At 46.4% G+C, this 27,975-nt stretch overlaps 2 protein-coding genes across 5 annotated transcripts; one reads left to right on the plus strand and one right to left on the minus strand.

Annotated features, from left to right (window-relative positions):
- Positions 1-38: 38 nt before the first annotated feature.
- Positions 39-22,371, minus strand: lrrc73 (leucine rich repeat containing 73). Of its 3 annotated transcripts, none has more exons than XM_015945985.3 (7): positions 22,233-22,371; positions 20,936-21,233; positions 20,697-20,857; positions 17,807-17,929; positions 17,111-17,211; positions 16,570-16,795; positions 39-352 (listed from the first exon to the last, which is right to left on the minus strand). In XM_015945985.3, the coding sequence occupies exons 2-7, from the start codon at positions 21,205-21,207 to the stop codon at positions 282-284; spliced, it is 954 nt and encodes a 317-aa protein (XP_015801471.1). In that variant the 5' UTR covers positions 21,208-21,233; positions 22,233-22,371; the 3' UTR covers positions 39-281. The 3 variants fall into 3 exon arrangements, with proteins under 3 accessions (XP_015801471.1, XP_015801470.1, XP_015801472.1); XM_015945984.3 differs by lacking the exon at positions 22,233-22,371 and adding an exon at positions 21,521-21,756; XM_015945986.3 differs by lacking the exon at positions 22,233-22,371 and adding an exon at positions 21,616-21,748.
- On the plus strand, positions 22,071-27,975 carry mea1 (male-enhanced antigen 1). Of its 2 annotated transcripts, XM_070542653.1 has the most exons (4): positions 22,071-22,182; positions 22,526-22,873; positions 22,967-23,075; positions 27,282-27,975. In XM_070542653.1, the coding sequence occupies exons 2-4, from the start codon at positions 22,547-22,549 to the stop codon at positions 27,452-27,454; spliced, it is 609 nt and encodes a 202-aa protein (XP_070398754.1). In that variant the 5' UTR covers positions 22,071-22,182; positions 22,526-22,546; the 3' UTR covers positions 27,455-27,975. The 2 variants fall into 2 exon arrangements, with proteins under 2 accessions (XP_070398754.1, XP_015801473.1); XM_015945987.3 differs by lacking the exon at positions 22,071-22,182 and having other exon boundaries at positions 22,325-22,873.

The raw sequence follows: 27,975 nt of genomic DNA on the forward strand, positions 1-27,975 counted from the left end.
TGTAGATGTTGTGCAGAAACAGACCAATCAGAGTCCTCTGCGTTTATAAAGCTGTAAACTGTTTTATTATTGAGACATCATAGCAGCAGAATACACCAGAAAAGGTACATTCATCAGAAACAACACACCTGTAGAAAAGCCCCTCCCCCTGGCTCTACTTAACACCACACAGAGCATGTGATTGGCTGTAAGCCGTCCAGTAAAATGAAGTGCAAAGAAACAAACATTCAATCAGGAAGTGAAAACATTCTAACAGGAAGTGAGTGTTAATGTGGGAGGGGTCACATCTCAGTCTCAGCCAATAGGCTCTCACCTAGACCTGACGTCAGCATGACCATCTGGGGTCCGGAGTCTGTGGGGTCAAAGGAGGACACATTTAGACCAGGTTTCTAGCTCCAGACTAAGTTCACATCATCAGTTCAAGATCAACAAGAGCGTCCAATCAAGCGAGAGTCTGTCAGGTAAAGTGAGGACACCTGGACACATGTGTCACACCTGTGTCTGTAAACCTAAATGCTGAACGATCAGACCGTTCCTTTATTCTCCCCAGCGATAAACAACGTCAAGCTCAGCTTCCAGCACACCTGATCTCACCTGGTTTCACCTGAAATCAAGACGGAAGCTTCCAGCTGCTTCTGCGCTTTGGGATCAGAATGCTAACAATATCAGAGAGTCATAGAGTAGATTAATGAGGAACTTCACCATGTCAGCCTCTGACAGGACGAGGCACACCTGACCACATGACCTCACCGCTGCTGTTCAGGCCCTCCCGTCTCCCTACCACACCCAGAGGTCTGAAGGTCTTACCCATCTCAGACTCCCATAAACATATCAACCATTCTCTCTAAAACAGGAACCAGATGATGCTGCATTCAGGACCAGCCAGGAAGAAGCAATGCCCTTTTCAAACATGGATGTGTGGCAACCAGTGTTGGGCACCTTACAGTAAAAAGTAATTAGTCATAGTTACAAATTTCTTTTCCAAAAAGTCATTGAGTTAATAACTAAGTTAGCACATTGTAAAAGTAAATAGTTACCTAACTGTGATGTTACTTTTATTACATCCTATAATATAAAACTTACTGGTTCTTATAGGAACATTTCAGAAACCTGACACGTTCCTGCTGCTCTCATGGATATCTGGAATGTTCATTCTACTAGGAACATTAGGATTATATGGAACAGGTGAGGCAGCTTTATTCATGTAGCACGTCATACAAGGGTTGACCCTAACCCTGACCCTGGCCCACGAACATTAACAGAAAATACAATTTAAAAGTTCAACAGAAACAAAGTTAAAGGGTTAGCAGTTACAGGGCAGAAGATCATTTATTCAAAGGCTGATGAACACATGAAGGTTTTCTACTCTGATGTAAACGTTTCTAGAGTTGGGACACATCTGAGGTCACGAGGAAGCTGATTCCATTTGTGAGCAGCATAATAGCTAAAAGCAGCTTCACCATGTTTTTTTCTGACCCGAGGTCAGCTGATTGTTTCCCAAGGATCTAAGAGCCCTGCTGGGCGTAGATACCTGAAGGAGATCTGACATGGCTTCTGGCCCCATGCCACTGAGTGATGTATAAACTAGTGAAGTACAACATAACTCCTGTCTTAAAGATGAGATCAGAACCAACTATGGACCGTACCGGAAAGTCCCACCCAGGTTATGAGCCTATCAGAAGGATGTTGTGGTCCTCAGTATCAACAGCTGCAGTGAGATGGAGCATCATCAGAACAGATGTTTTACCTGATTCTGTATTTAGACAAATATAATTTATTACTTTAATAAGTGCAGTCTCAGTGCTGTGGTGTCGTCTACAGCCTGACTGGAAACTATCTAGCAGGTTGTTTGTCTCTAAAAGTTGTTCAGCTGGATCATAACAGCTTTTTCTAGCATGCTCCCATGAAAGGGAGATTAGAGATGGGTCTGTAGTTATTCATCACTAAGAGATCTAGTTTATTTTTCTTTAGGAGAGGTTTAACAGCAGCAGTTTTCACGGATGTAGGAAAAATACCTGACATTAAGGAACAGTTAGCAGTTTCAGTACATCAGCTTTTAAGCAGCTAAAACATTTAAGAAGTTAGTTGGCAGGTTGTCCAGACAGCAGTTAGATGAGTTTAACCTTAACTATGTTCTCCAGTGTTTTAGCGCTGATCACACTGGAAGCTGGTATTCTAGCCAGATTGCTGCTGTGTGGCTGGAGCTGTGGTCTGGTTGTGATGTTTATGATCTCATTGAAAAAAGATGCTAACTCATTAGACTTAAATTGGGAAATGAAATCAGGGTTTAACTGTCTGGGAGATGAGTTAGCCTCTCACTAGTAGCAAACAGAACACGGGTTAATATTATCACTGATGACTTTGGAGAAAAAGGCTTGTCTCCTTATTTAATCCAGAGTTGTAAGAGTGCAGCTGCACTCTGAAGGTCTCGTAGTGATCTGGTAGGTGGCGCTCAGCTTTCCTGCATTTTCTTTTCTGATCTGTAACTGATGTGGTGAACCTCCATGGAGCTTTTTGTTTGCTAGAGATAAGTCTGACCTTTTTGGGTGCGATGGTGTTGAGGACTTCATGAGTTTTACAGTTGAAGTGATTTAAAGGTGAATCAGCACAACTGCTTGCCAGACGTTTTGATGCATTCATGCGTTCTTTAAGAACTGATGCAGTGTGATCACCCAGATAACTTTTTGAGAACAACTGGGGTGTGTAGATTTCCTGTAATCATATTAAGAACTAAAGAAAGATCCAATTAAAACTTAAAAAAATCAGCATTTATTGTCAGTTAGCCTAGCTTAGCTCAGCTAGCTGGTTTGCTTTAACTGATACACTCTCCTCTCTCTTCATTTGGTATAAAACATGTTTAACTAGAAACTAATGCAATGGTCCTGGAACTGTAATCCCTCCATAGATGGTGACAGGAACTTTTAACCCATTCATTTTTGGCAGTAGGTACCCATGGTCCAGATGGGCATTACTAAAGCTTCCTATGTGACAGCAAATTGGTGGAGGTAACCCACTGTTGACCTGCTGGGTGCCTCTGAAATTCAGACTACTGTAGGTGGACAGAGGAGAGGAGGAAAAGCCCGAGTGTGGAGCTGGAATTAGGACTCTGAATGCTGGTAAGATTAGTAAAGCTAGAGCGGGGCTGCCGACTGTTGCAACAGGTCTGGAGGGGGGTAATCAGAATGATGCAAAGGCACCTGTGTCCTTTGATGACTAATTATATGAAAGAGAAATAAAGTAATATTAAGAGCAGATTTTATTTTTAGAAGCAAAATGGATCTCCTAATCAGGGTTTGCTACGTAAAAAACTATAATGTTAATTATAAGCAAACCATAGAAAATTTAATCAGTAAAACTGGAACAAACCATTTCATTTTATGTACTTAAAGTTTACCTTTATTTTCACTCCACCAAAGGTATTTTACATTATATATGTTAAATTAGAAAGCTTGTAGCACAAAACCCTAACCAGCAAACACATGTAGCTAATATTATGTATCACACCGCTCTAATGAAATTTAGCTATTTCATTTTCTATTTTGCCCTTTAAACCATATATCTATCGCATAAAGCTTCATTATTTGATTAAATGGGTTTCAAACCTCATCAGCTGTTATGATCAAACACCTAAAGCCTAATTTATACGTCTGCGTCAGGACGGATGCATGCAATGCCATTATCCGTCCTTTTGAGGGCTCTCCAACAGGCTCGCAAGGACGAACGGAGTCTAGCTCTGTTTTCCAAACATCCATCCATCAAGACGAAGTGCGCAAGCTCGTGATTGGTCAGGACGCCGCTGTCGTCAACAGCGCCGCCATTGCGCTTTCAAAATCATAAGGAGAGCTGAGGATAGCTAGCAGCAGACACGACGCAGCTGGTAGAAAGCATTGTGGAAAAACTCTAAAAATATGAACGTTTTATTCCCCCGTGACTGGAGGAGTGAACAGATGTGCTGCAAGTGTTTTATTGGTGGACGAAAAAGACAGGAAACGTGGGTTTAGAGGTGGTGAGTGCATAAAGCACAAATGTGTCCGTGTTAAAGTCTCTTAAATACAAAAACACAATTTAATCACACTATCTTGGACCGGATACATGACAGGATACTACAGAACAGTGCTAAGCCCTCTGGTATCCTGGCAGGGAATTGCTTTGCAACACTCCCCAGGAGACGGAGAAGTCTGAAAGCAAAACATCTGTTAATGAGAGCGTGTCCCTCCCTCGCGGGGCTGACGGAAACGTATAATTTTGGCTTTATTCCGTCCATTTTTCATAACTACTACTGTTTCCTTTTCCGGGCTACTTTTTCATGTATTGAAGTAAAGCTACTGCACTACAACGTTTGGCTGCTCGACTCTCCTCTGGTGGAAGACAAAATAATGCATGAGTTTTTCTCTAAATGTGAGCCTTCTCCTGTAGGTGCTTTTTTACTGGTGAAAACCTGTTGCACTTGTGGATTTTTGACGTTTTGTTGTGTACCAAAAAAAGACTACAAATGCCACAATTCCAATGTTGACATTGTGTTTAATATTGTTTTGTGAAAAGGCTTTAATGGTGTTTTAGCTCCACGATGGTAAAGAAAATGCTTTAATACAACTAAAGTGTAGTTCCAGCTTGTTTCCACTGGGGGCATTTATAGCCATGTTCATTCATTAAAGTCAATGAAAAACTTTGGGTTTGTAGAATTACTAGGTGGGTTTTGCACTTTAACTCCACACAACTGTTGTGTTTAACACTGTTACATGAATATATTTTAAACTCTGTGTGTAAATGTGCTTTTAGCTAAATAAGATTACTGATGTGTAGCATTTTATTTTGAAATTATTTAAAAGACAGGCAATATTTAAGTGGTATGTTTTATTTTGAAGGCATCTACAGCATCTTGTTTAGCTCTGTAAAAGCTGTAAAAACAGCTCTCGGCCACCAGAGGGCAGAAAAATCCCTACTGGAGATACTAGAGAGAGAAAAGATGTAAGTGGGTATTTACTGAGCACCTGTCTCTTCAGCAGTAGAAGTTAGAAAAGGTGAGAACATATGAACGCTGTCAGATGTGTGTGTTGGCAGCCCTGGTTCTTTGTATATTCAGATAAAGTGTGTGAAGGTGAGGAGAGAGGAGCTGTGGTGCGTCAGAAGGTCTGGAGTGGTAGAAAGTATGTCAGAATGGTGCAGAAGAGCTGTGAGACAGCAGTGAGGTATGAGACATTAGTGAGCTGTGAGACAGAAGTGAACTGTGAGACAGCAGTGAGCTGTGAGACAGAAGCGAACTTTGAGACAGAGGTGAGATGTGAGACAGAAGTCAGCTGTGAGATAGAAGTGAGCTGTGAGACAGGGGTGAGCTGTGACAGAAGTGAGCTGTGAGACAGAAGTCAACTGTGAGACAGAGGTGAGATGTGAGACAGAAGTGAACTGTGAGACAGCAGTGAGCTGTGAGACAGAAGCGAACTGTGAGACAGCAGTGAGCTGTGAGACAGAAGCGAACTTTGAGACAGAGGTGAGATGTGAGACAGAAGTCAGCTGTGAGATAGAAGTGAGCTGTGAGACAGAAGTCAACTGTGAGACAGAGGTGAGATGTGAGACAGAAGTCAACTGTGAGATAGAAGTGAGCTGTGAGACAGCAGTGAGCTGTGAGACAGAAGCGAACTGTGAGACAGCAGTGAGCTGTGAGACAGAAGCGAACCGTGAGACAGCAGTGAGCTGTGAGACAGAAGCGAACTTTGAGACAGAGGTGAGATGTGAGACAGAAGTCAACTGTGAGACAGAGGTGAGATGTGAGACAGAAGTCAACTGTGAGACAGCAGTGAGCTGTGAGACAGAGGTGAGCTGTGAGACAGAAGTCAACTGTGAGACAGAGGTGAGCTGTGAGACAGAAGTCAACTGTGAGATAGAGGTGAGCTGTGAGACAGAAGTCAACTGTGAGATAGAGGTGAGCTGTGAGACAGAGGTGAGCTGTGAGACAGAGGTGAGCTGTGAGACAGAAGTCAACTGTGAGACAGAGGTGAGCTGTGAGATAGAGGTGAGCTGTGAGACAGAGGTGAGCTGTGAGACAGAGGTGAGCTGTGAGACAGAGGTGAGCTGTGAGACAGAAGTCAACTGTGAGACAGAGGTGAGCTGTGAGACAGAAGTCAACTGTGAGATAGAAGTCAACTGTGAGATAGAGGTGAGCTGTGAGACAGAGGTGAGCTGTGAGACAGAGGTGAGCTGTGAGACAGAAGTCAACTGTGAGACAGAAGTGAGCTGTGAGACAGAAGTCAACTGTGAGACAGAGGTGAGCTGTGAGACAGAGGTGAGCTGTGAGACAGAAGTCAACTGTGAGACAGAGGTGAGCTGTGAGACAGAGGTGAGCTGTGAGACAGAAGTCAACTGTGAGATAGAGGTGAGCTGTGAGACAGAAGTCAACTGTGAGATAGAGGTGAGCTGTGAGACAGAAGTCAACTGTGAGACAGAGGTGAGCTGTGAGACAGAAGTGAGCTGTGAGACAGAAGTGAGTTGTGAGACAGAAGTCAGCTGTGAGACAGAAGTGAGCTGTGAGACAGAGGTGAGCTGTGAGACAGAAGTGAGCTGTGAGACAGAAGTGAGCCTGGGTCAGACCCAAACACAGAAGTGCTCTAGCTGGGTGGTAAAGACACACAGGTAGTTTTAGTAACACCTGAGCAACATGACATCTGATACAATCAGTGTTACAGCGGGACTAAAGAAACGATCAGTAATTGGTTCCAACTGGACGATCTATGAAGTTAGAAGATTGCAACGAGAAATCAAAGAAGTGACGTGTGAGCGGTCAACAGGTGAGTATATCTTCGTGAAGTCCTGCTGTCACACTAAGAAGGGTACAGCTGCAGACCCACATACTGCAGAGCAGATTGTGTTGTTCACTAGATGGGGCTACTACGTTGAGTCACATTTTTATGTGACTCAGGGTGGTACCGCTTCATAAAGGGCCATGAACATGGCCAACATACACACATCATTTCAATTTTTTATTATAAAATTTATTGACATGGAAAAAAATTTCTTGATAGGAATTAGAAGTTTCAATAACGATAAATTTTCTATTTATTGCCCAGCACTAGTTAGACAGGTAATCACACATGGTCTCAGTGTAAAACCCCTGGTAATGACCTAAAAGCTTATTTGCTCCCTGCATCGTTCAAGAACAGCAGTGTGTTTTTCGTGGCTTTAATCCTGATAGTGGAGAGGAACAACATCATATATGACATATAGCAGAAAACAAACATGATTTCCTTCTTTCTGGTTTAATGGCAGACAGCATAAACTCAAGAGAATTTGTGATATGGCAAGTCGAGCAAGTAGCAAAGCAGAAAAGCTGCTCAGCGGCTGAGACTTCCCCGGTGTGCACTGGAGTGTAGCGATTGTTGTAAGTAAACGTTCTGCTGCTGCACTGCGCTGCTGACGCTGATGCTTCCAGTGTGCAGTAGGGGTGAGGCACCAGTGAAGAGCGAAACAGCAGGCAGGAGTAAGACAACAATGAGGGGTAAGACAGCAGTGAGCTGTAAGAGAGCAGTGAAGTGTGATGCAGCAGGGAGGTTTGAGACAGCAGTGAAATGTGAGACAGCAGGGAGATGTGATGCAACAGGGAGGTGTGAGACAGCGGTGAAGTGACGCAAACGGGAGGTGTGAGACAGCAATGAGGTGTAAGACAGCAGTGAAGTGTGAGGCGGCAGGGAGGTGGGAGACAGCAGTAACCTGTGAGGCAGCAGGGAGGTGTGAAGCGGCAGGGAGGTGTGAGACAGCAGTAAAGTGTGAGGCAGCAGTGAGGTGTGAGACAGCAGTGAAGTGTGAGACAGCAGTGAAGTGTGAGACAGCAGGGAGGTGGGAGACAGCAGTAACCTGTGAGGCAGCAGGGAGGTGTGAAGCGGCAGGGAGGTGTGAGACAGCAGTAAAGTGTGAGGCAGCAGTGAGGTGTGAGACAGCAGTGAAGTGTGAGACAGCAGTGAAGTGTGAGACAGCAGGGAGGTGGGAGACAGCAGTAACCTGTGAGGCAGCAGGGAGGTGTGAAGCGGCAGGGAGGTGTGTCGTGGCAGGGAGGTGTGAGACAGCAGTAAAGTGTGAGGCAGCAGTGAGGTGTGAGACAGCAGTGAAGTGTGAGACAGCAGTGAAGTGTGAGACAGCAGGGAAGTGTGAGACAGCAGTGAAGTGTGAGGCAGCAAGGAAGTGTGAGACAGTAATGAGGTGTAAGACAAGGTGTGGCCTTGTGGCTTGTTTACTCAGTGTGCGGCTGTTTTCAGCAACAGCGATGGCACAGCAGATGACGGTCAGCAGCAGAGTAACTTTTTTCTACAAAACACCTGTAGAGTTGCTGCATCTGTAAATGTTGGAAGAGAAAGCAGATGATACCACGACTGAAGGAGACTGCAGAACCTGACGTTTGCAGCCACAGACGCTCACCCAGTGTGGTAATAAGCTGCTTTCTTAGCATTTTTGCTGTCCGTAGACAATTTCTTGATTTTTCAGAGTAACTTTTTGTCACACCTCCGCGTTAGCTTTGGGTTAGCCTTCAGCTACATCACTTCAATTCGATGGGTGTCGTCATTTGATCCCAGCCTTACAGCCCCACCTTCAGCTCCACCTCTTTTCCCTTTTATGGAAATGTTTGGGCGTGACGAGATGTGTGACACAATCAAAATGGCTGTGGTGGCCACCTCCCATTTCAGATTAAAAACTTCTAATGCGAGCCTATGGACAGGAAGTGTCCAGTACTGTATATATATGTCAATGGTGCAAACTGGTCATTTAACGAGGTGGAAAATGTAGTGGTGTGTTCAACACTGATGCACCACCTTAAGAACTGACCCTGCAGTTCGCTGCAGCTATTCAGCTGAGCCAGCCGATACCAAAAGTGTCATGGTCTGCGTCTTCCCTCATATGTCTCCTTGTGTTCTCCATCCCTCTCTAGGTTCCCCTATTGTGTCTCATAAGCTCCCTCATGTGTCCTTTGTCTGCGTCTCATTTATGTGTCTCTTTGTGTTCTTCATATGTCTCCTGTTTGCAGTCCTCCAGATCATTCCTCCCAGGCCCTGTGTTCATTCAGTCATCCCCAGCTCCTCCAGGTGTTCCTTCACGTTCTGTTTACTTGTAGCTCCAGCCTTTTGTCCCCAGCTCCCTCCTGGTTTTCTTCATGTCTCTTAAGCCTGCTTTATGCTTCTTCGACTGCGTCAGTGCGGAGACACGCAACGCCATTATCCGTCCTTGCGTAGGGCTCCGGCAGGCACGCAAGTACATACGGAGTCGAGCCCACTTTTTTAAACATCCGTCGAACGAGACGGATTACGCAAGCTTGTGATTGGTCTGGACGCAGCTGCTGTTTACAGCGCCGCCATTGCAAAGAGAGCTGAGGATAACTAGCGGCAGACACGGAGAAGCTTGAAGAATACCTCGCGAAAAAACTCTAAAGATATGAACGTTTAATTCTCCCGTGACTGGAGGAGTGAAAAGATGCACAGCAAGCATTTTATTTGTGGACGGAAATGACAGGAAATGTGGGTTTAGAGGTGGGGAGCGCATGAAGCGGTGGGAGAATGAGAGACAAATATGTCCGTGTTAAAAGTCTCTTATATACACAAAAAACACAATATAAACACACGATCTTGGACCGGTACATGACAGGATACCACAGAACAGCGCTACGCCCTCTGTGGTCCTGCCGGGCAATTGCTTTGCACTCTCCAGGAGACGGAGATGTAAAAGAGCAAAACGCTTCCGTCAATCCGTGCGTGTCTGTCCCTTGCGGAGCTGACGGAGAAGCATGAACCAGGCTTTAGTCTCCCCACCTTAGTTTCAATAGGTTTTTATATCAGTTGAGTGTGTCCTTCCCCAGCTCGGTGTGTGTGTGTGTGTGTGTGTGTGTGTGTGTGTGTGTGTGTGTGTGTGTGTGTGTGTGTGTGTGTGTGTGTGTGTGTGTGTGTGTGTGTGTGTGTGTGTGTGTGTGTGTGTGTGTGTGTGTGTGTGTGTGTGTGTGTGTGTGTGTGTGTGTGTGTGTGTGTGTGTGTGTGTGTGTGTGTGTGTGTGTCCTTCCCCAGTCAGGTCTGGTGTCCTCCCCTGCTCCTTTCTGCTCCTCCTCTTATTGCTTTCACCTGTGTCAGTTCCAAACACACCTGCTCCTCGTCTCCTATCTCTCCAGCCCCAGTGTATAAAAAAAACCTCTCCCAGTCTCAGTGTTGTGTCGGTCCATTGTTGTTTCTCTGTCAGTCTCGTCTCGTTCTCCTCTCTAGTCTCGAGTGTTTTTTTAGGTCTCGAGTGTTGTTTTTGGATTTTGTGTTTTGACTCCCTTCCCTCGAGGATTTCTCCTAAATAAAAGGATTTTTATTTTTACCTTCCACCTCTGCCTCATTCATCTGGTTCTGCATTTTGGGTCCTTCTCCACCTCCTCCAACCCACCTTGTGACAGAATGGACCGACCAACCCAGGACCCAGCAGAACCTCCAGGTACATCTACGCGCCAGCAGATGTACCGTTACAATGGTGACCCGGATACCTGTAGGGATTTCGTTCAGGACTGTGCCCGTTGTTTGGACCTGGAATCCTCGGAGTTCGACAAGGTCTCATTCATGGTGCTTTGTTTGGGAGGTAAGCCATGCAGTGGGTCGCGGACCTTTTCGACGTAGAATCTCTCAAGACTGTGTCGTTCTGGGACTTTGCTTCATTGCTGCTCCACGCTTTTGGCCGTGATCCTCCTCCTTCTGCTCCGAGACTTCAGTCCGTTCCTGCCCCTGTCCAAACTATCAGAACCGGTTTCATCTCCTTCTCCCCTGAACCTGTTTGTGCCATCTCAGCACCACTGATGGGCCAACCCACCACACCTTCGTCTGGTCCTGAACATAGCACCTCTACCTCCTCTCGACGACGGCGTCGCCATCGTTGCCAGCAGCCTCCTGTGAGCGGAGAGCGGAGACGCACTATCAGCCCAGGTGTTTCCGGATCGGCAAACTCAGCACGAGCTTCACCCGTCATCTCCTCATCCTGTTCAAGCGGTGGTCCCAGAGGATGCATCGCATCCTCCTTCGGCGGTGGTCCCGGAGGACGCATCGCATCCTGCTTCGGCGGTGGTCCCGGAGGACGCATCGCATCCTGCTTTGGCGGTGGTTCCGGAGGTCGCGCCATATCCAGTTCCAGTGATGATCCTCGAGGTTGCGCCGCATCCTGTCAAAGAGGCTCCGCCCAGTCCAGCCCGTCCACGAGGTTCCGGTCCAGCCTGTCCAAGAGGCTCTGCCCAGTCTGGTGCCTCCAGGCCAGAAGTCAACGGCTCAGAAGTCAACGGTTCAGAAGTCGACGCCTCCACTGAAGTCCCCTCCAGAGTCTACATCCTAGCCTGCAGTGTTCTCCTGCACTGCCCCCACAAGAGCCTACGTCCCCACAAGACTCTACGTCCCCACAGTCCCCGTTGCCTGAGTCCTTTCCCCGTCCTCCCCCTCTAGTGTTCCCTCTTAGTCTTCCTCCCCCTCTAGTGTCCCCTCTTAGTCGTCCTCCTCTAGTGTCCCCTCTTAGTCGTCCTCCTCTAGTGTCCCCTCTTAGCCGTCCTCCTCCAGTGTCCCCTCTTAGTCGTCCTCCTCCTCCAGTGTCCCCTCTTGGTCGTCCTCCTCCTCCAGATTTCCCAATCCCTGTACTTCCCTGCTCCTGGTTCCCCGTCGTCGGCCCCCTGTTCCCTCCCTTTTAGGTTGTTTTTGTTTGTTCCCTCCCCTCCCTCCCTCTGGTTTCTCGTGTCCTGTTTTGTCTCGTCTTTTGCTTGTTGTGTTTTGTTCGGGTTTTGGAATCTGGTATCCGCCCCTTGGGGGGGGGGGGGGGGGGGGGTTGTACTGTCATGGTCTGCGTCTTCCCTCATGTGTCTCCTCGTGTTCTCCATCCCTCTCTAGTGGGCCATTCCCATCTGTACCGGGTCGGCCCGGGCCGGGTAGCCCCAGTCGGCCCCAGCCTGGCCCGGTTGATTCCACACATCCTTGCCTTAAGCCCATGTGGGCTGATTCTACCCACCAATCAGAGGCTTGCTCTAATGGAAGGTGTGAATGGGCTGATTCTACCCACCAATCAGAGGCTTGCTCTAATGGAAGGTGTGAATTTGCTGTCAGCAGTGGGTGTGTTGGCCCTGGTCGGCCTGAAGCAGTACCCCTCGGGAAGAGGGCCGAGAATGAGCCTTGGTTGGCCCGGGAAAATTCCAGGCCACCCAGATATGTAAACAACCTACGCTACCCGGCCCGGGCCGACCCGGTACAGGTGGGAATGGGGCTTTAGTTCCCCTTTTGTGTCTCAAAAGCTCCCTCATGTGTCCTTTGTCTGCGTCTCATTTATGTGTCTCTTTGTGTTCTTCATATGTCTCCTGTTTGCAGTCCTCCAGATCATTCCTCCCAGGCCCTGTGTTCATTCAGTCATCCCCAGCCCCTCCAGGTGTTCCTTCACGTTCTGTGTCCTTGTAGCTCCAGCCTTTTGTCCCCAGCTCCCTCCTGGTTTTCTTCATGTCTCTTAGCCTCCCCACCTTAGTTTCTTTAGGTTTTTATTTCAGTTGTGTGTGTGTGTGTGTCCTTCCCCAGCTCGGTGTGTATATGTGTGTGTATGTGTCCTTCCCCAGTCAGGTCTGGTGTCCTCCCCTGCTCCTTTCTGCTCCTCCTCTTAATTATTGCTTTCACCTGTGCCAGTTCCCCACACACCTGCTCCTCGTCTCCTATCTCTCCAGCCCCAGTGTATAAAACCCTCTCCTAGTCTCAGTGTTGTGTCGGTCCATTGTTGTTTCTGTCAGTCTCGTCTCGTTCTCCTCTCTAGTCTCGAGTGTTTTTTAGGTCTCGAGTGTTGTTTTTGGATTTTGTGTTTTGGCTCCCTTCCCTCGAGGATTTCTCCTAAATAAAAGATTTTTATTTTTACCTTCCTCCTCTGCCTCATTCATCTGCATTTTGGGTCCTTTGCCTCCTCCTCCAACCCACCTTGTGAAAAAAAGTTACTCTGAAAAATCAAGAAATTGTCTACGGACAGCAAAAAAGCTAAGAAAGCAGCTTATTACCACACTGGGTGAGCGTTTGTGGCTGCAAACGTCAGGTTCTGCAGTCTCCTTCAGTCGTGGTATCATCTGCTTTCTCTTCCAACATTTACAGATGCAGCAACTCTACAGGTGTTTTGTAGAAAAAAGTTACTCTGCTGCTGACCATCATCTGCATCGCTGTTGCTGAAAACAGCCGCACACTGAGTAAACAAGCCACAAGGCTACTTTTACATATATTCTTAATATTAACATGTTATTAATGTCAATGGTAAATTCTACTTTATTTTAATGTATATTAATATTAACACGTTTCTTATTAATGTAAATGGTAATTTATTATTTATTTTAACACATAGTAATAGTAAAGTGACAATGTGTAGTTTTTAACCATTAATCCCAGGAAATATCCATTGAAATGTATTAAATTATTTAAAAGATGCCCCGTTGTTGGAAAATGTTGGTGCTTTCATAACATATAACCAAAAAAATCTGTTCTAAAATACATGGGAGCGGGTCTAAGTCTCTGGGCAACACCATGTTGGATGCCATGTTTCCTTATACCAAGCACTGTTGGTAAGGTTTTACGCTAACAGAAAAATACTGCTTGCATGCAATGATTTAGGTATGTACTGCCCCCTATTGCCCGGGAAAATACACACAGTCACTTTAACTACCGTAAATCCTCTAATACAGGCCCAGGCCTGTATTTGACTCAAGCACATCAAGCTCCAGGCCTTTATTGGAAGGAGGGCCAGAATTAGAGGCAGGCCTCTATTTCTATTTGAGCAAAATGAACTAATGGTTCGCTGGAGTTTTTGACAATTAAAATTGCGCCCACATTTTCAAAGTTAAACACATTTCTTTTAACAACGGTAGTTTCTGCTTCAGCCCTCTCCCCCCTCCCCCTGCACAGCGGCCGCAAACTCACTGATGCGCCTGCAGCCTCTTGGAGTTCCTGCTGCTCTAAACATTAAAATAATCATTTCATTTTCTGTTCCTCACGTCTGATTACCTTCAATGGTGTTTGTTTGTTGCAACCACCAGGTACAAAAACTAACTTGTTTTTATTTGACTATTTTTCTGTCCTGCCTGTTTATTATCTTCCTGCATCTCCTCTCAATCCTAAAGAAAAACTGCTACCTGGGTTCATATATATTCACCTTATGAGTTACCTTTGAACTGCAGTTCTAAAAGATCTACCGACCGCAAAAACAGCGGAGTGCTCGCTGCTTGGCGGCCGCATCAGTGATCGGTGCGTCACCGGAGGACAAGGTGATGCACCCCGATCCACAGCAGCGAAACGCATCAGGCACAAATAAAAGACAGAAAACATAAAAGGAAATGAGCCGACATAAACGATTGCGTGTTAAATTAGTTTTTGAGGTGGCGACACCTGATTTGATTATGCTACTGTGGCCGTGCTCAGGACGCAGATGTCTGGAGCGCGTCAACATTCAGAGCTTTGCATGCGCAAGCTGGTTAAGGTTAGAATGGGGTGAGGGGAAGGTTAGATTGCAAGAGGGAAAAGGTCACAATTTGGTTAAATGCCCGTTTTATGGCGGTGTCAGTACCGACGCTCTGGCACAGCGCGTTGCCCCCCCACCCCCACCCCCCACCCAACGCGCAGGAGCTTGTCACCTGCTGACAGCAGTCTGCTGTCTTTTCCGAGGGCTGCATCTTGCCGGTCATTGTCACGTGACAGCAACTAGTTGATAATGGGCATAAAAGTCACTATAGTGAAGTCGACTAGTTCATACAACCCCTATTGCTCCCCACAGTGTTCTGCAGCATAATCAGCATGTTCTTTTTGAACTTGATATCAAATTTTCGCCTCCTCTTCGTCTCCGCACCTGCCAAATCGCGGTCTGTCACTGGCAAATCAAAAGTGAGACGGATGACACCCCCCCCCCCCCCCCCCCCCCACCGTGGTACTTGCTTGTTACCACATTCCACCCGGCCACATTAAATACCGCCCATTATTCACCTCCGCCGACTCTGACACCAGCCAAAATATGATACCCGGCCATTAATTGAATACAGGCCAATATTAGAGGATTTACGGTACTTTAGCTTAGTGAGGTAGAATTTTAATTAGATGTTGGGTTGGAGCTGCTGGGTTTTAATCTAACTGTATTTGTTCTGACTGCTGGAACTTATGCTATTTCATACCTTCAACAGAATGGATGGGAACAGTATATGTTAAATTATTATCATTGACACTACTGAGATGTCATCTTTAATTAAATATAAGTCATTTCCGTGAGCCGTTACAGCAACAAAATGTAACACTCATTCTGTTACTCTACGGTTTATCACATTCAGTTTCATGTTGAACCATTTTTTCTTTATTTCTGACATGGACCTCTCCTCTGTTCTGACTGCATTTATGACTTTTAGCCTACTGGTTAGTTCTGAGCTGAGAGAACTTCCAACTTTGGAAGCCACAGAAGGTCACAGAAGGTTTTTATTTCTCCAGGAAGAACGCAGGGATTTCCCTTGTGAACTTTAGAGGATGTGGTGTGACCAAATATGGTTAATTGAGGGTGTTTCTGTATGTAAATGACTGGCGGACTCTCAAATCTGGAACTGCAGAGAAAAAGAAGAAGAAAAAAACCCGGAAGACTGGAGACTGATGTTTGCTGTCCTTGAGGCTTGCCGTAGTTGTAGGAGGAGACGACCGAGTTTATGGGGGTTGGAGGTAGAAGAAGAATGAAATGCATGTGGGAAGTAAGCCGAGGTTTGGGGATCCGTTTTATTTCATGGAAACACGGCAACATTACAGAGACGCTCGCCCAGGAATGGCAGAATCTCCAACAAATGCAAACGCGCTTTCAAAGTAAAACAAAAGCGACAACGTGGAAGTGACTGAGCCGACGTGTTGGCATAAGCGATGTGTGAGCAGTTCTGGAACATCTGGGCATAGACGTGAATAATAATTCCTGTTTATGGATCTCCTTCATAGACCTGCTTCAACAGTCCAAGGAGGTGGAGCGAGTTGTCCAGTAATCGGACGGTTGTAGGATCATTCCCGGCTCCCAGCAGAGATGGCTGCTGTTGTGTCCTTGGGCAAGACACTTGACCTTAATTGCCTGCTGGTGGTGGTCGGAGGGACTGGTGATGCCGGTGTTCAGTGGCCCACCTCCGTCAGTGCAGTTGTGGCTACGTTGTAGCTCATCACCACCATCGTGTGAATGTGTGAACGACTGACTACTGTAAAGCCCTCTGGAGTCCTCTGACTCAGAAAAGCTCTACAAGCACAGGTCATTTCTCATTTACCCTCACTAGGGACGAACAGAACGTCAGATTACCGATCGTTACCCTGTGTGCATCCACGGTGCATGACACAAAACCGTTGCTGTCGCATGAGTAGAAAATAACCAAATAAAGGCCCGGCTGTACATAATTAGAACCATCGGCATGAGTCTGCAGGTTTCACACAGAACACAAAGCTCCAACTGTTACCAGGACACCTAAACACCACACAGGAACAGGACTGACTCTGAACTGGGTCTACAGGTACCAGTATCACAGAACCAGTTTAGTAACCAGTTTTACTAAATCTGCCGGGACGGGGGTAGCTCAGCCCTTACTGCTGTGGGGGAGCCAGGCTGGGGGATGGTACTTGTCTCTGATTGGTCGGAGAGCACTACTGAAGACGGAGCCTCTCAGCTGGGGCGGAGCCTCTCTGTCATCATCATCCTCTCCTTCAGACAGCAAGTCGCCGATCTGCTGCTGCAGCTCTGGACTGATGTCATTCTCAACCAGAATCAGAACTCGCAGGCTGGTCGGGTAGTTCTCCACCATGTCCAGGAACACCTGCACACAGGTAATACCTTCAAGATGCTAATCATTATTCACAGACACACACAGAGGAGAGAGGTGGTCAGTGTCCCCTCCCGCTGGACAAGCTGCTGAATCAAGAAGATGCAGCCCACTTCCCTTTGAATGAGCAGACTGGACCAGGACAGCTTCAGCTCACCTGAGCAGAGCTGGAAACTACACAAAGTTCTGGAATGACTCTGTGGTTCTGTTACTGAGAACAAGGTTCAGCTCCTGACAACGTCTGCTATTGAAGATGATGGTGATAACTTGAGTGAATTACAGAAAAAACGAGTGCTCTGATTGGTTAACCTGTGCTGACTGGTTGGTCAGTCCCGTTCCTTCCAGATCCAACACCTCCAGGGTTCTGCTGGATGCCACTGCAACTGCCAGCATGGATGCAATTTGGTCTCCTGCAGGTAGAACCAGAACTAAAGAACCAGAACCAGAACTATGTTTTTACTTTCTTTGAAATTGGATGTGCTACTACTAGTTTACCTGTTTAATTATAGATTCACTAGGATAAATACAATAAAGTTTATCTCTCACCAAATAGAATATTTACTAACAAATCACAATGTAACCATAGAAATATTACTTGGTGTGTGTGTGTGTGTGTGTGTGTGTGCGTGCATGCATGCTCTGTCTTCTCGATCCCCAGTGAGTCGTGGAGGATGGCTGCTTATACTGAGCCAGGATTCTCTGGAGGTTTCTTCCTGTTAAAAGGAAGTTTTCCTCTCCACTGTTGCTAAATGCTTGCTTAGTATGAGGGTTGCTGTAAAGACTCTGACACCAGTTAGTGACTCGATGCAATTTGCTGGGTTCCTTACATAGGAAGCTTTTTACTGATTGGCTTAATGAACTGACCTGTATTGGAATGTTTACTGTGTGAAGTACCTTGAGACGACACTTGCCGTGATTTGACGCTATAGAAATCAACTTGAATTGAATTAAAGGATTATTGAAAAAACAAGTGTGAATTCCTCATGCTGAGGCTGAGGTTGTTACCCAGCGGGTTGTAGTCCAGGTTCAGAACCCGAAGCTGTGAGCTGTGGGCCACCGCGATGGAGATCCGGGCCCAGCCTTTGGAGCTGATTCCTGGGTTAGCGCTGAGAGTCAGCTCCCTCAGACCTACACACACACAGAGACACACACTTACACATGGGTTGTAACGAGAAGTGAATTATGGGTAATTAACTGGTGAATAACAGGAAATTAAATGTTGTCGTAACTCTGAGGTTTCCTCAACAACTGGTTCTAGTATGTTCTAGCAGATTTTAACAGGTTCTAGCAGGTTTTAACTGGTTGTAGCAGGTTCTAGCGGGTTTTAACTGGTTCTAACAGGTTCTAGCGGGGTTTTAACCAAGCCCCCACAACGCGACTCAAAAATTGAGCCCAACCGGAAGTACCAAAAATTGCTGTTCCACCCTCATCCGCTGGGGGCTGGTGTCAGAAGCGAGCAAATCCTCATTGACTCCCATGTTAAAAATACCAATTTCACAGCAGAAATAAACATGTTTACAGCCTGGTACCAAAACATGTTTTTGGTTTAAATGATCTAGTTTACACTCATGACAACTCTGAGGGGGGTGAAATTTTTTCTCACTCTTCTGTTTAAGTGTATTAAAAGCCTAAAATTCTGTATAATTAATGAGCATCCGACCCACGTGACCACAGAGCTAGATCCGTGGAAAGGCCTCAGTAGAGCCTCGGTCTGGCCTGGAAACTGTTCCGGCATTTTGAGTCTCTGTGTGTGTGTATTCTTTTTTGGATATTATTTGTGCAATTGTTGGACAAAATGACTTGCTGTGGCATTAATCGCACTAATAGAGCATCCAAGGAGTCTCCACTTCATTTTTTTCGGTAAATAAAATTATATTTATGTATTTTAGGTCACTGCCGAGCTGAGCTTAGATTTTAACATGTACTGTTTAACTATGAAATTTTTATTCAATAGGGTAAAACCCAGTGCATTTAACATAATGCTGCACTGTAGAAAATGGGTTGAAATATAACATGTTGGTGGAGCTGGGTTCCGACTATCGGCTTGTGGATCTCTCGGGAGACCGATGTTTTCCACCCGGTTCTCCCCTACCCGCAGCACGACGCATCTGTCTGATCGCGGCTTCTGTCTGCTGTGCGGCTGCCAGCTTGTGGAGCTCTCGGAGACCTCTGTGTTCCACCCGGTTTTACCCAGCGGTCAGCCCGGCGTATCTCTGACTCAGAAGCTCTGGTGTTGTGCACAGTTAACTCCGGTTGTAGCTAGGTTGCTACCTCCGTTAGCTCAGCTCCCACCTCCGCGTTAGCTTTGGGTTAGCTTCAGGTTAGCTTGTAGCTAGTTCGACCAGGTGTCGTCAGTTGATCCCAGCCTTACAGCCCCACCTTCAGCTCCACCTCTCTTCCCTTTTGTGGAATTGTCTGGGCTTGACGGAACCTGTGACACAGTCAAAATGGCGGTGGTGGCCACCTCCCATTTTGGCATAAAAACGTGTTATTGGAGCCTATGGAAATGAATTGTCCAGTATATATGTCAATGGTTTTAACCAGTTCTAACAAGTTCTAGCGGGGTTTAAACAGATCCCAACGGTTCTAGTGGGTTTAAACAAGTTCTAGCATATTTTTACAGGTTCTAACAGGTTCTAGCGGGTTTAAACAAATTCTAACGGGTTCCAGCGGGTTTTAAACAGGTCCTAGCATATTTTTTTTACAAGATCTAACATATTTTAACAGGTTCTAGTAGGCTCTAGCGGGTTCTAGGTGTAGTCAGAAAGGTTCCTTTACAGAGGGCCTGACTAAAGCTGCACAACACCATGGGCCTCATTTATTAAACTCCGTTGAATCCTCACTAAAACACAGCAAAAAAAGTACTTCACAAACAAATCTTCCCACCCAAAAAACCCTGCGTGCACAATTCCTACTTTTTCCTCTTCTCGGGTGTTCATGGATCATACCATGGATGTAATTTTTTTTGGGGGGGACAGGGGGGACATGTCCCCCTGACTTTTTCCAAAGTCAAGTTTTGACCCCTGCACTTTTTACCATCCAAAAACAATATTATGCTATATTAAATTGACACTGGTTGAGCTCTAGGACCAAGCGTAAAACAACCGTTTGTGTTGAAGCCTGTTTCCCCTTAGAACATACTGTAAAGATACCCCCCCCCCGTGTCTCCCCCACTTCTAAAGTGAAGAGAGACGTGTGTGTGTGTGTGTGTTGTGTGTGTGTGTTGCGTGTGTGTGTGTGTGTGTGTGTGTGTGTGTGTGTGTGTGTGTGTGTGTGTGTGTGTGTGTGTGTGTGTGTGTGTGTGTGTGTGTGTGTGTGTGTGTGTGTGTGTGTGTGTGTGTGTGTGTGTGTGTGTGTGTGTGTGTGTGTGTGTTTCTACAGGAGGGCTGGGACAACATGGGGGTTGGGGTTTCGTAAGAGTGAGCAAAGGGGGACAGGTGGGTGATGTGGGTGTAACATGACGCCCGGCTCAGCAGCTTCTCATCTCTTTAATATTCAGGTTGGGAGTGAAACCAGACCTGTGTTGGGTTGGGTTAGCACCTGGCTCACCTTCAGGTCTGGATCAGGTTTTTGTTACAGGTCGCTGATTCTGAAACCGAACCAACTTTTTCTTTTAGAAGCACAGGAAAGCTGCATTCACTGACCTCTGGAAACTCAGTTTTCCAAACATGAAAGACAGAACCCAGGGAAGTCTAATGTCATCAATCCTGAAAGTTGTTGATGTCTTTCTCTCCGGTCTGGATAACTGTTTATCTCTGAAACAAAACAGACTTTCTCTATCCACACTGAGCTCCTTTTCTTCTGAGGGACCATTTGAAATTATTTACCTCTGTATCAGTGCTGCTGCGTTGGACTAAAGGCGGTTCTGATCCAGAGCTCTTCAGGTGTTTCTTACCAGACTTGGCGCCGTCCGGCGGCAGCATCCCACAGATCAGAGCCAGAGCCTCGTCCCCCAGCATGCAGTCTCCTAGGTCCAGACAGACTAGTGCCGGGTGGGTAGACAGGGCCGGATTCAGAGTCACCAAGCCCGCATCCTGCAGCGGGCTGCCATGGAGGCTAGCAGAGCGAGGACAAAGTGTCACCAACCAATCACGTCCCTTTTTCTGTCAATCATTCAAGAGTCGGTCTACTCACAACAGGGTCTGTAGGGAGCGGTTGGTCTTCAGGGCCTCGGCCAGGTGGCGTGTACGGCTGATGCTGGAGACCACACCTAGATTAAGGTTGAGCTGCGCCAGAGAGGTGGACGCTGCCACACTGCGGCAGACCTGTCCAAAGTCCCGGTCTGACAGCTGACAGCCGCGGATGGACAGCAGGTGGACTCCATCGTCCTTCAGACTCTCACAAATGTCCTGGACCTCAGCTGAGGACAGCAACTCCCCAGTGATCTGGATGGAGGCTGGAAGCATCTGGACACCTGGGAGGACCACAGGGACTGTGGAGGACAAGAAGACACAATTTCACACAGTCTCCAGTTGTCCTCTGGCTGCTCTGGACATCTGAGACAGATTATGTTGGGCTACTGGAAACCCAGACCGCTGACGGGTCTAGACCAGTCCTAGTTCAGGGACCAGTCCTCGTTCAGGGACAGAACCAGATCATCTTGATGGAAAGACATTAGAGAAGGAAACTAACAATCATCTCAGGTGTCACATCAAACAATCAACGTTCAAAGACTTCTGATCAGCTGATCCAACACTGTTCATCAAACAACCAATTAACCTGACAAAGGAGATCAATCAATCAGCTTGCGCAGGAAGAGTCCAGACTGTCACGCGCTGATGTCATCATTACATGATTCCCCGCAGGCCACGCACCGGTTCTGATCCAAAGCGCCGGCTCACGGGACCGATGGATAGAAGTATTGATCGGTTATACGGGCAGCGATGCGTTGGGTCTGGGTGCTGCAGCCGGACAGGAGGAGGTCTGTCTGTCGGTGTGCTGAGCCCACGAGTCCCGGTGTTTCTGCAGATGAGCGTTACTACGAGACCAGAGAGAGGAGAGCGCGGTAGGAGAGCTCACTCTGAGCACTTTACCGGAGCCTGTTTAAAATACCAACAATTAATAAATCCTGTTTTGATGCTAATGTTCAAACTGTCATGGTCCAAAGTCACGATCTCCTTCACTCACGTGCCCACCAGACTGGTTTTGTTTATTATTAATGAGTCTGTAGATCTAAATCAAGATTTTCACTGCGTGAGTATCTAGAAGGAAACTGAACTTGAACTAGACGGAGCCAATCCTCTTGCACGACGTCACGTCCTGCTCAATCAGAGGAAAGTAGTCGATCTGCGTCAGACGCACGTTAAGGAGTGACGTCTGGACGCATACGGAAGTGTCAAAGCAGCAGCTGTAGCTAGCAGCGGCTAACAGCGGACAGAAAGGTAGGGACTCACCTGTAAACACACAGTCACATAAACAGACGCTAACTTACCAAGCTGCACATGAAAACAACGGCAGGTAGCTGGGCCAGCGCCAGGCCGCGTTTCCGTGCGGTTCTGTCGGGACAGCAGTGGGTGAGACCCACCTGAGCAGAGCCGAAGCGAATGCTACCGTTTAGCTTCCGAGTCGCAGTCCTGTCCTAAGCTGCGCTAATACTACAACCGTGAAGACAAAGATCCGGGAAGACCAGTTGCATGCTGGTTAACCCTGCTGCCCTACATGCTGGACACTGCTGTCTTAGTCCATTTGTGTCTCCTCAGTCATTCTGTCCCCGTGTCTTCACAGAGAGCTTTCTGTCCTCTGTGGATGGAAGTGTGCAGCTCAGCGATGGGACCAGAGAGAGTCTTGCCGAGGTCTGAGGACGAGCTGGGGGAGGACGAGCGTCCCGTGGACGGAGCTGTGCTGCCTACTGGGGCTGTGTGGGGGGGCGGGGGGGAGGATGGGGCAGAGATGGAGCTGGATGGAGAGGAGGTAGAGGAAGAGGAAGAGGTGAGCAGCGGAGGATACTATTACCAGCCTTTAAACCAGGAGCCAGAAGGTCCTAACAGCAGCCAACACCACGAGGACACCGGGGAGGACAGAGAAGAGGTGTCCCACTCTGAGCAGCTGCAGCAGGTGCAGCACAGATTAGAGGTGAGGGAGCTGCATTTTCTGACTGGGTCCATTCAAAGTGATAAGAGGACAAGGACAGGAAGGTGTCTTCGTCTCAGCTGTCTCTTTCTGCAGGTGATGGGTCTACATCTCCCTGAAGCTCCACTATCTGACAGTGAGGAAGAGGATGATCCAGAGGGAGCAGCAGCCCAGAGGAGCAGAGCCTCCATCCCCATGGATGCTGGTGAGACGTCTACATGTCCTCCATTTGTCTTTTGTCCAGACCCTTTTCAATCAAGAAGAATCTCGCAGCAGGGCCGAGCTCAAATTGTGGCGGTGTCAGCCAGCCACGGCAGCCACGAGATTTCTGGCAACAGTCACCACAGACGTATATAAGGAGGTTCCCTGTGAACTGGCGCTGCCTATAAGGAGCCTAAGTCTACTTCTGAACCATGGGTCCCCAGAAGAACAACAAAAATGAATGCAAGTCAACGGGGCTAAAAACGCTATTTTCTAATTCCGCTTGTTTTGTGCCATGGATTTCACATTTGATGTCTGTGAATTTTAAAGATGCATTTTGATACCAAGAACGCTTATTTTCAAACGAGAACGTTATTTTAAGTTTTGTGTGAAAATAAGTGAAGGACTACAAATGCGCTTCACTAAAGTGACATCATGAAACCAGACACGGAGAAAAACAGGGAAAATGGCTGTAAGTTCAGCAAACTTCAAATCCTTCTTTCAGGGGAACCTTAAATCTGGCCATGTGGTACGTAGCTATGCTAGTGGAGAGGAGATTCTGTGGTGACGTCTAGGGTTGTCACGATACTAAAATTTCAAACTCGATTCGATACTGGAAAAAAACCTCGGTACTCGATTTCGATACTATTTAAAAACACCAATTTATTGAACAAGTTTATTCAAAAATAACATTCCTCAATTTATATTGCAAAAATTAAATGTTAAGAATTAAGTGTATAAAGTGCTTAAACCTTTCAAGTATCAGCATTTTTTTTAAACGTGCATACAAAAACTGGTGAAAGTTAACACTTTAAATCATGAATGGTCTCACTATATATACACTATTTGCAGAGTGATGTTTTGCTGCTTAAACTCTGTTTAAGGTGCATTTTTGTCATAAGATTTAATGCCATATGTTTTGTTCTGTACTTTTGAACAACTCTGTTGGTCAATAAAGGGAGAAAACAATTTCTCCACAGTAGGACAAAGGTACATCTACCGGTAATCTTAATAAAAACAGATTGGCGCACGGCAGTGACGTCATTAAAAGCGCCGGTTAGATTAGCTGCAGCTAGTCTGTTCACGCCTAGAAATCCCAGACCAGACCCGCTCCAAACGAACAGGAGAATCACGTTAATGATTCCTAACAAAACCTTTCGACATGAAGATGTTTTGGTGCAGATAATGTCTTATTTCGAGGCTGCACCATGGGTGCCCGTCCGCACCCGTTATATGGATATACACTGATGGCGATTCGCCGATGGATCTAAATACCCCGGGGAATCCAAGTAGCACCAAAGTTGTCAGCGTGAGGAAACAAACGTACTGCATGCTAGAAATTAAGTCCGGGTTGCAAAAAACGGGAGTTTTCCTTTAAGCACATAAGCGTGAATATACAACTACGTGTCGGACTTGGTATGCTAATTAAGTTGGGCTGTGAAGCGCCTCCCAAGTTCGCTGTTTATGTTTTTGTTTATTTATTTGGCAGACAAAACTTGGATCGGAGACAACTCGCGTGGGAAATTGTAATGTAGCCATGCGGCGTCTTCTTCTGTTTGTCTGGGAGGCGGAGGCTGCTTTACGGCATCTGGCTGTCGTGCGTGTCGGTGTACTTGAAGAAGGCTGTGTATAATAGTCCATAATATCGATACCACAGGGATGGAATATCTAACTTAGATACCACTTTTAGTATCGATTTGAGGTATCGATTTTTTTGACAACACTGTCACGTGCCGATGTCTGATTTGTAGTCATGCTAATTAAGCAAATAAATCTCAAAGTTTGTTACTGACATGGTCAAAATACCCATCATTAGTACAACATGTGTGATCCAGGGCCTAAGGCAAAGCGGGTTGGAAAATAGCTCGTTTTGCCCTGCTGACTTGCATTCATTTTTTCATTTTCCCGGGGATCCACGAACCGACCAGAAAGGGAGGAGACTAAAGCTTGGTTTATGCTTGGCACATTTACTTTCTGCTTGGTGATGCGGCTCGCGGATGGAGCGCGCTTCACAACTTGCAGCGTTTATGGTTCAGGCGGCTTGTCTCTGCGGTGAGCCAATATTCTCCCAAACTGTAGGGGGCAGCATGGAGCTCTACAGCATGCATCCAACACTACACCATAGTAGAAGTAGAAATTATTGTTGTTTACAACATGGCATTCCAGCATTTTTAACAGCGTCCTCTTCTTTTCCGACAGTGCGAGCTGTTTCTCTCCATGAATTATTAACAACATGTTGATCACGGTGATCTCTGAGAGCTGAATCATACGTATTTATGAACCTCTGCCATACTAGTTCTTGCCGGTCCGCCATGTTTTTCCGCGTCCGACCGTCCGCGTGGTTAGAAATTTTCCTAGGTGCGCTTTGCGGAAAATTTGGGCCGTGCGGAGACGCGGTGGAGGGGCGTGGTTGTTAAAATGACGCAATTTCGCCGCGCGGAGCCGTCAAGCATTAACCAACCTTTACCAGGCGAGCTAATGCGCCAGTGACGTCATTTGTATCTGTACCATTTAAGAACGGTTTAGAGGGCGATGCCTGAGCGTGAACGCGCATGAAGCAGCCTGCTCGACCCGAGCAGCTCTCTTTTTCTGTGATTTTACAGAAAAATAGGCAATCACAGTAAAAATGCCAGGGCTCATTTCACAGGACCAGGGCATTGCAGGAGAATGTATGAAGAAGAAATTTATTATTTATATACATGTTTTGGTTGTCAAACTTCCATAATGCCCTTTTAAGTGATGAATAATATCTGATAATTCCTCTAAAGAGACAAGTTCAAATTGGCACCAGGAGGAAAAGCACTGAGGTCAGAAACAGAAAAAAAAAATTAAATAGAGGACCTAATCTCCTGGACTTTAAGAAAAAAGCTTGGAATTTGTCACATAAGTTTTGTGAGGGAGCAACACCACTGTCACTTCTTGGATTAACAATACTGTTAAAAACTTTAATAAGAACCTGGGGTCTATGGCTGTTTGCGAGTACCAGGTTACACACAAACTGAGATTTTGCTGATTTTACACAGTTTTGAAAAGCAGACAAACATTCCCGCGGCGACTGCAGAGACACATGCAAACCGTCCTTTTTCTACTTCCTTTCAGTGCGTCGGCACTCATGTCTGAGTGCACGGGTGGCACCATTCAGCCATGGCTCAGATTTTGGCTCAGAAATCTCATGGCTGCCGTGGCTAGCAGCTGGATATCCCGTGGCTAGCTGCAAACACCACTATTTGAGCCTGCTGTCTGTCCAACTCGAAAGTCGCATTGTTTCTTTTGATTTAAATTTAAGTGCAACAGGTGTGATTCGGGGTTTAAGGCGAAGCAGATTAGATAATAGCGTTCCCCATAAACTGACCAGATTGGGAGGAAATCTCCTATCAAATGTTTAAATTCCTGATCTGGTTCTGCATCTCTTGTTCCAGTTCTTCAGAACCTCTGAACCAGGCATCACCCATCTCAGTTTTTATTTCCAGCAGCCACACTTCCTGTGTTCTGGATCAGCACTTCTGCTGAATTCCGAGGGTGTTTCTCATTGTTAAAGAACCTCACCTCACCTTGCCTGCCTTGGCTGGGTTAGTTAGGGTTAGCAGCAGCCAGCCTCTTATGAGGACACAGTCAAAGAAAACTGTCAAATGGAACAGACTTACCTCGTTAGGTGACACATGAGGTAACGTTTTATTTCGTACATTTCAATATAAATGTATGAAGGAGCCTTTAACTTTTTAATTGTGTATACATTGGTTAAATTAAATATGTAAGCAAGTTAGTACCTGCTAGCCACCAAAGATTCAACTACTAAGCAGCTAACCAACCACAGGTAACTGCTTTGGACGTAAAAAACAGCCCGACAGCTACAATTAGTTCACTTACATTTAAACTGGAAATTTGCCCCCAAAGTACGTGCTGCTGGCTCCTGATTCGCCATCCTTTTGAAAATACAGTGCTGTATTCTGGTAAATGTTTGACAGAGAAAAGGCAACAAGACACCTCCCATGTATCCTTGCTCAGCTAGCTAAACGGCTAACAAACGGAGGACAGATGCCTCTGTAGCACATGAACATAACACACCATGGTGGTTCCTGATGACGTATTTTCTAGGCAACTGGGGCGGGATCAAGGCGAGGTTCCTTGACATTGAGAAAACTCAGAGTCCTTTAATAATCCATTTTCCTCTCCTTTTCTGTTTGCTGACATCACTTCCTTTCTCCTGCAGATCATGTGGAGCTGGTGAAAAGGACCATGGCAAGCGTGGCGCTGCCATCTCTCGGTGTGCCACTGTGGGCGCAGGAGATCTCTGACGACCAATGGAAGGACATGGTCCAGCACACACTACAGAGCCGACAGAGTTCTGCTGGGCTGTGGCTAACGCGCCGGAGCAACATCTAGGAACCCTGAACTTACTGGGACCACAGGACAATTAAATCTTGAACGATCCATTCCTCCAAACTTCTTGCAGAGCCTGAATGGCATCGATTAGCCTAAAAATGTGCCGCAGTGAGCCTTGAATGCAGCGCCCTGGAGAGTTCATTAGCTTGCTTGATCTCCAGCTGCCCGTTGTTCTGATTCTGGATGGAATTTGGATTCAAAAGGTAAAACCAGGAACTGAGAGGCTGATGTTTTCAGGTGATCGGTTATACATTCAGTTAGTCTTGATCCAGTTCTGAGCTTTTACTGTCCTGATGGTTGATTTAACGTTGGTCTTGTGATCAATCAGCACTTTATTGCTTCAAAAAGTCAAAACATGAGTGTCGCTCTGATTGGTCAACGAGTGAAAGCCGGTCTGTTTTTATTTTGAATTTGTAACTTAACATTTGGATCAGAACCTGCCAGTCCAGTTCTGGTAATCCAACTCCTGAGTGTAAAATGATCTTCCTTTATTAAAGTCTGTGAAAGAACCAAACGGCTCA

Source organism: Nothobranchius furzeri, chromosome 12 (genome assembly GCF_043380555.1).
Source record: "Nothobranchius furzeri strain GRZ-AD chromosome 12, NfurGRZ-RIMD1, whole genome shotgun sequence".
Taxonomy (NCBI): domain Eukaryota; kingdom Metazoa; phylum Chordata; class Actinopteri; order Cyprinodontiformes; family Nothobranchiidae; genus Nothobranchius; species Nothobranchius furzeri.

Bases quoted from the DNA above. Each gene is read 5' to 3' on its own strand.
- lrrc73 (XM_015945985.3), bottom strand. From the start codon at position 21,207: ATGCTTCCAGCCTCCATCCAGATCACTGGGGAGTTGCTGTCCTCAGCT. The intron at 20,858-20,935 runs GTGAGTAGACCG...TCGCTCTGCTAG, and splicing joins CGCTCCCTACAGACCCTGTT to CCTCCATGGCAGCCCGCTGC. The intron at 353-16,569 runs GTAAGGGCTGAG...TTGACCCCACAG, and splicing joins AGCCTGGCTCCCCCACAGCA to ACTCCGGACCCCAGATGGTC.
- mea1 (XM_015945987.3), top strand. From the start codon at position 22,460: ATGCTGGACACTGCTGTCTTAGTCCATTTGTGTCTCCTCAGTCATTCT. The intron at 22,874-22,966 runs GTGAGGGAGCTG...CTCTTTCTGCAG, and splicing joins AGGTGCAGCACAGATTAGAG to GTGATGGGTCTACATCTCCC. The intron at 23,076-27,281 runs GTGAGACGTCTA...TTTCTCCTGCAG, and splicing joins CTCCATCCCCATGGATGCTG to ATCATGTGGAGCTGGTGAAA.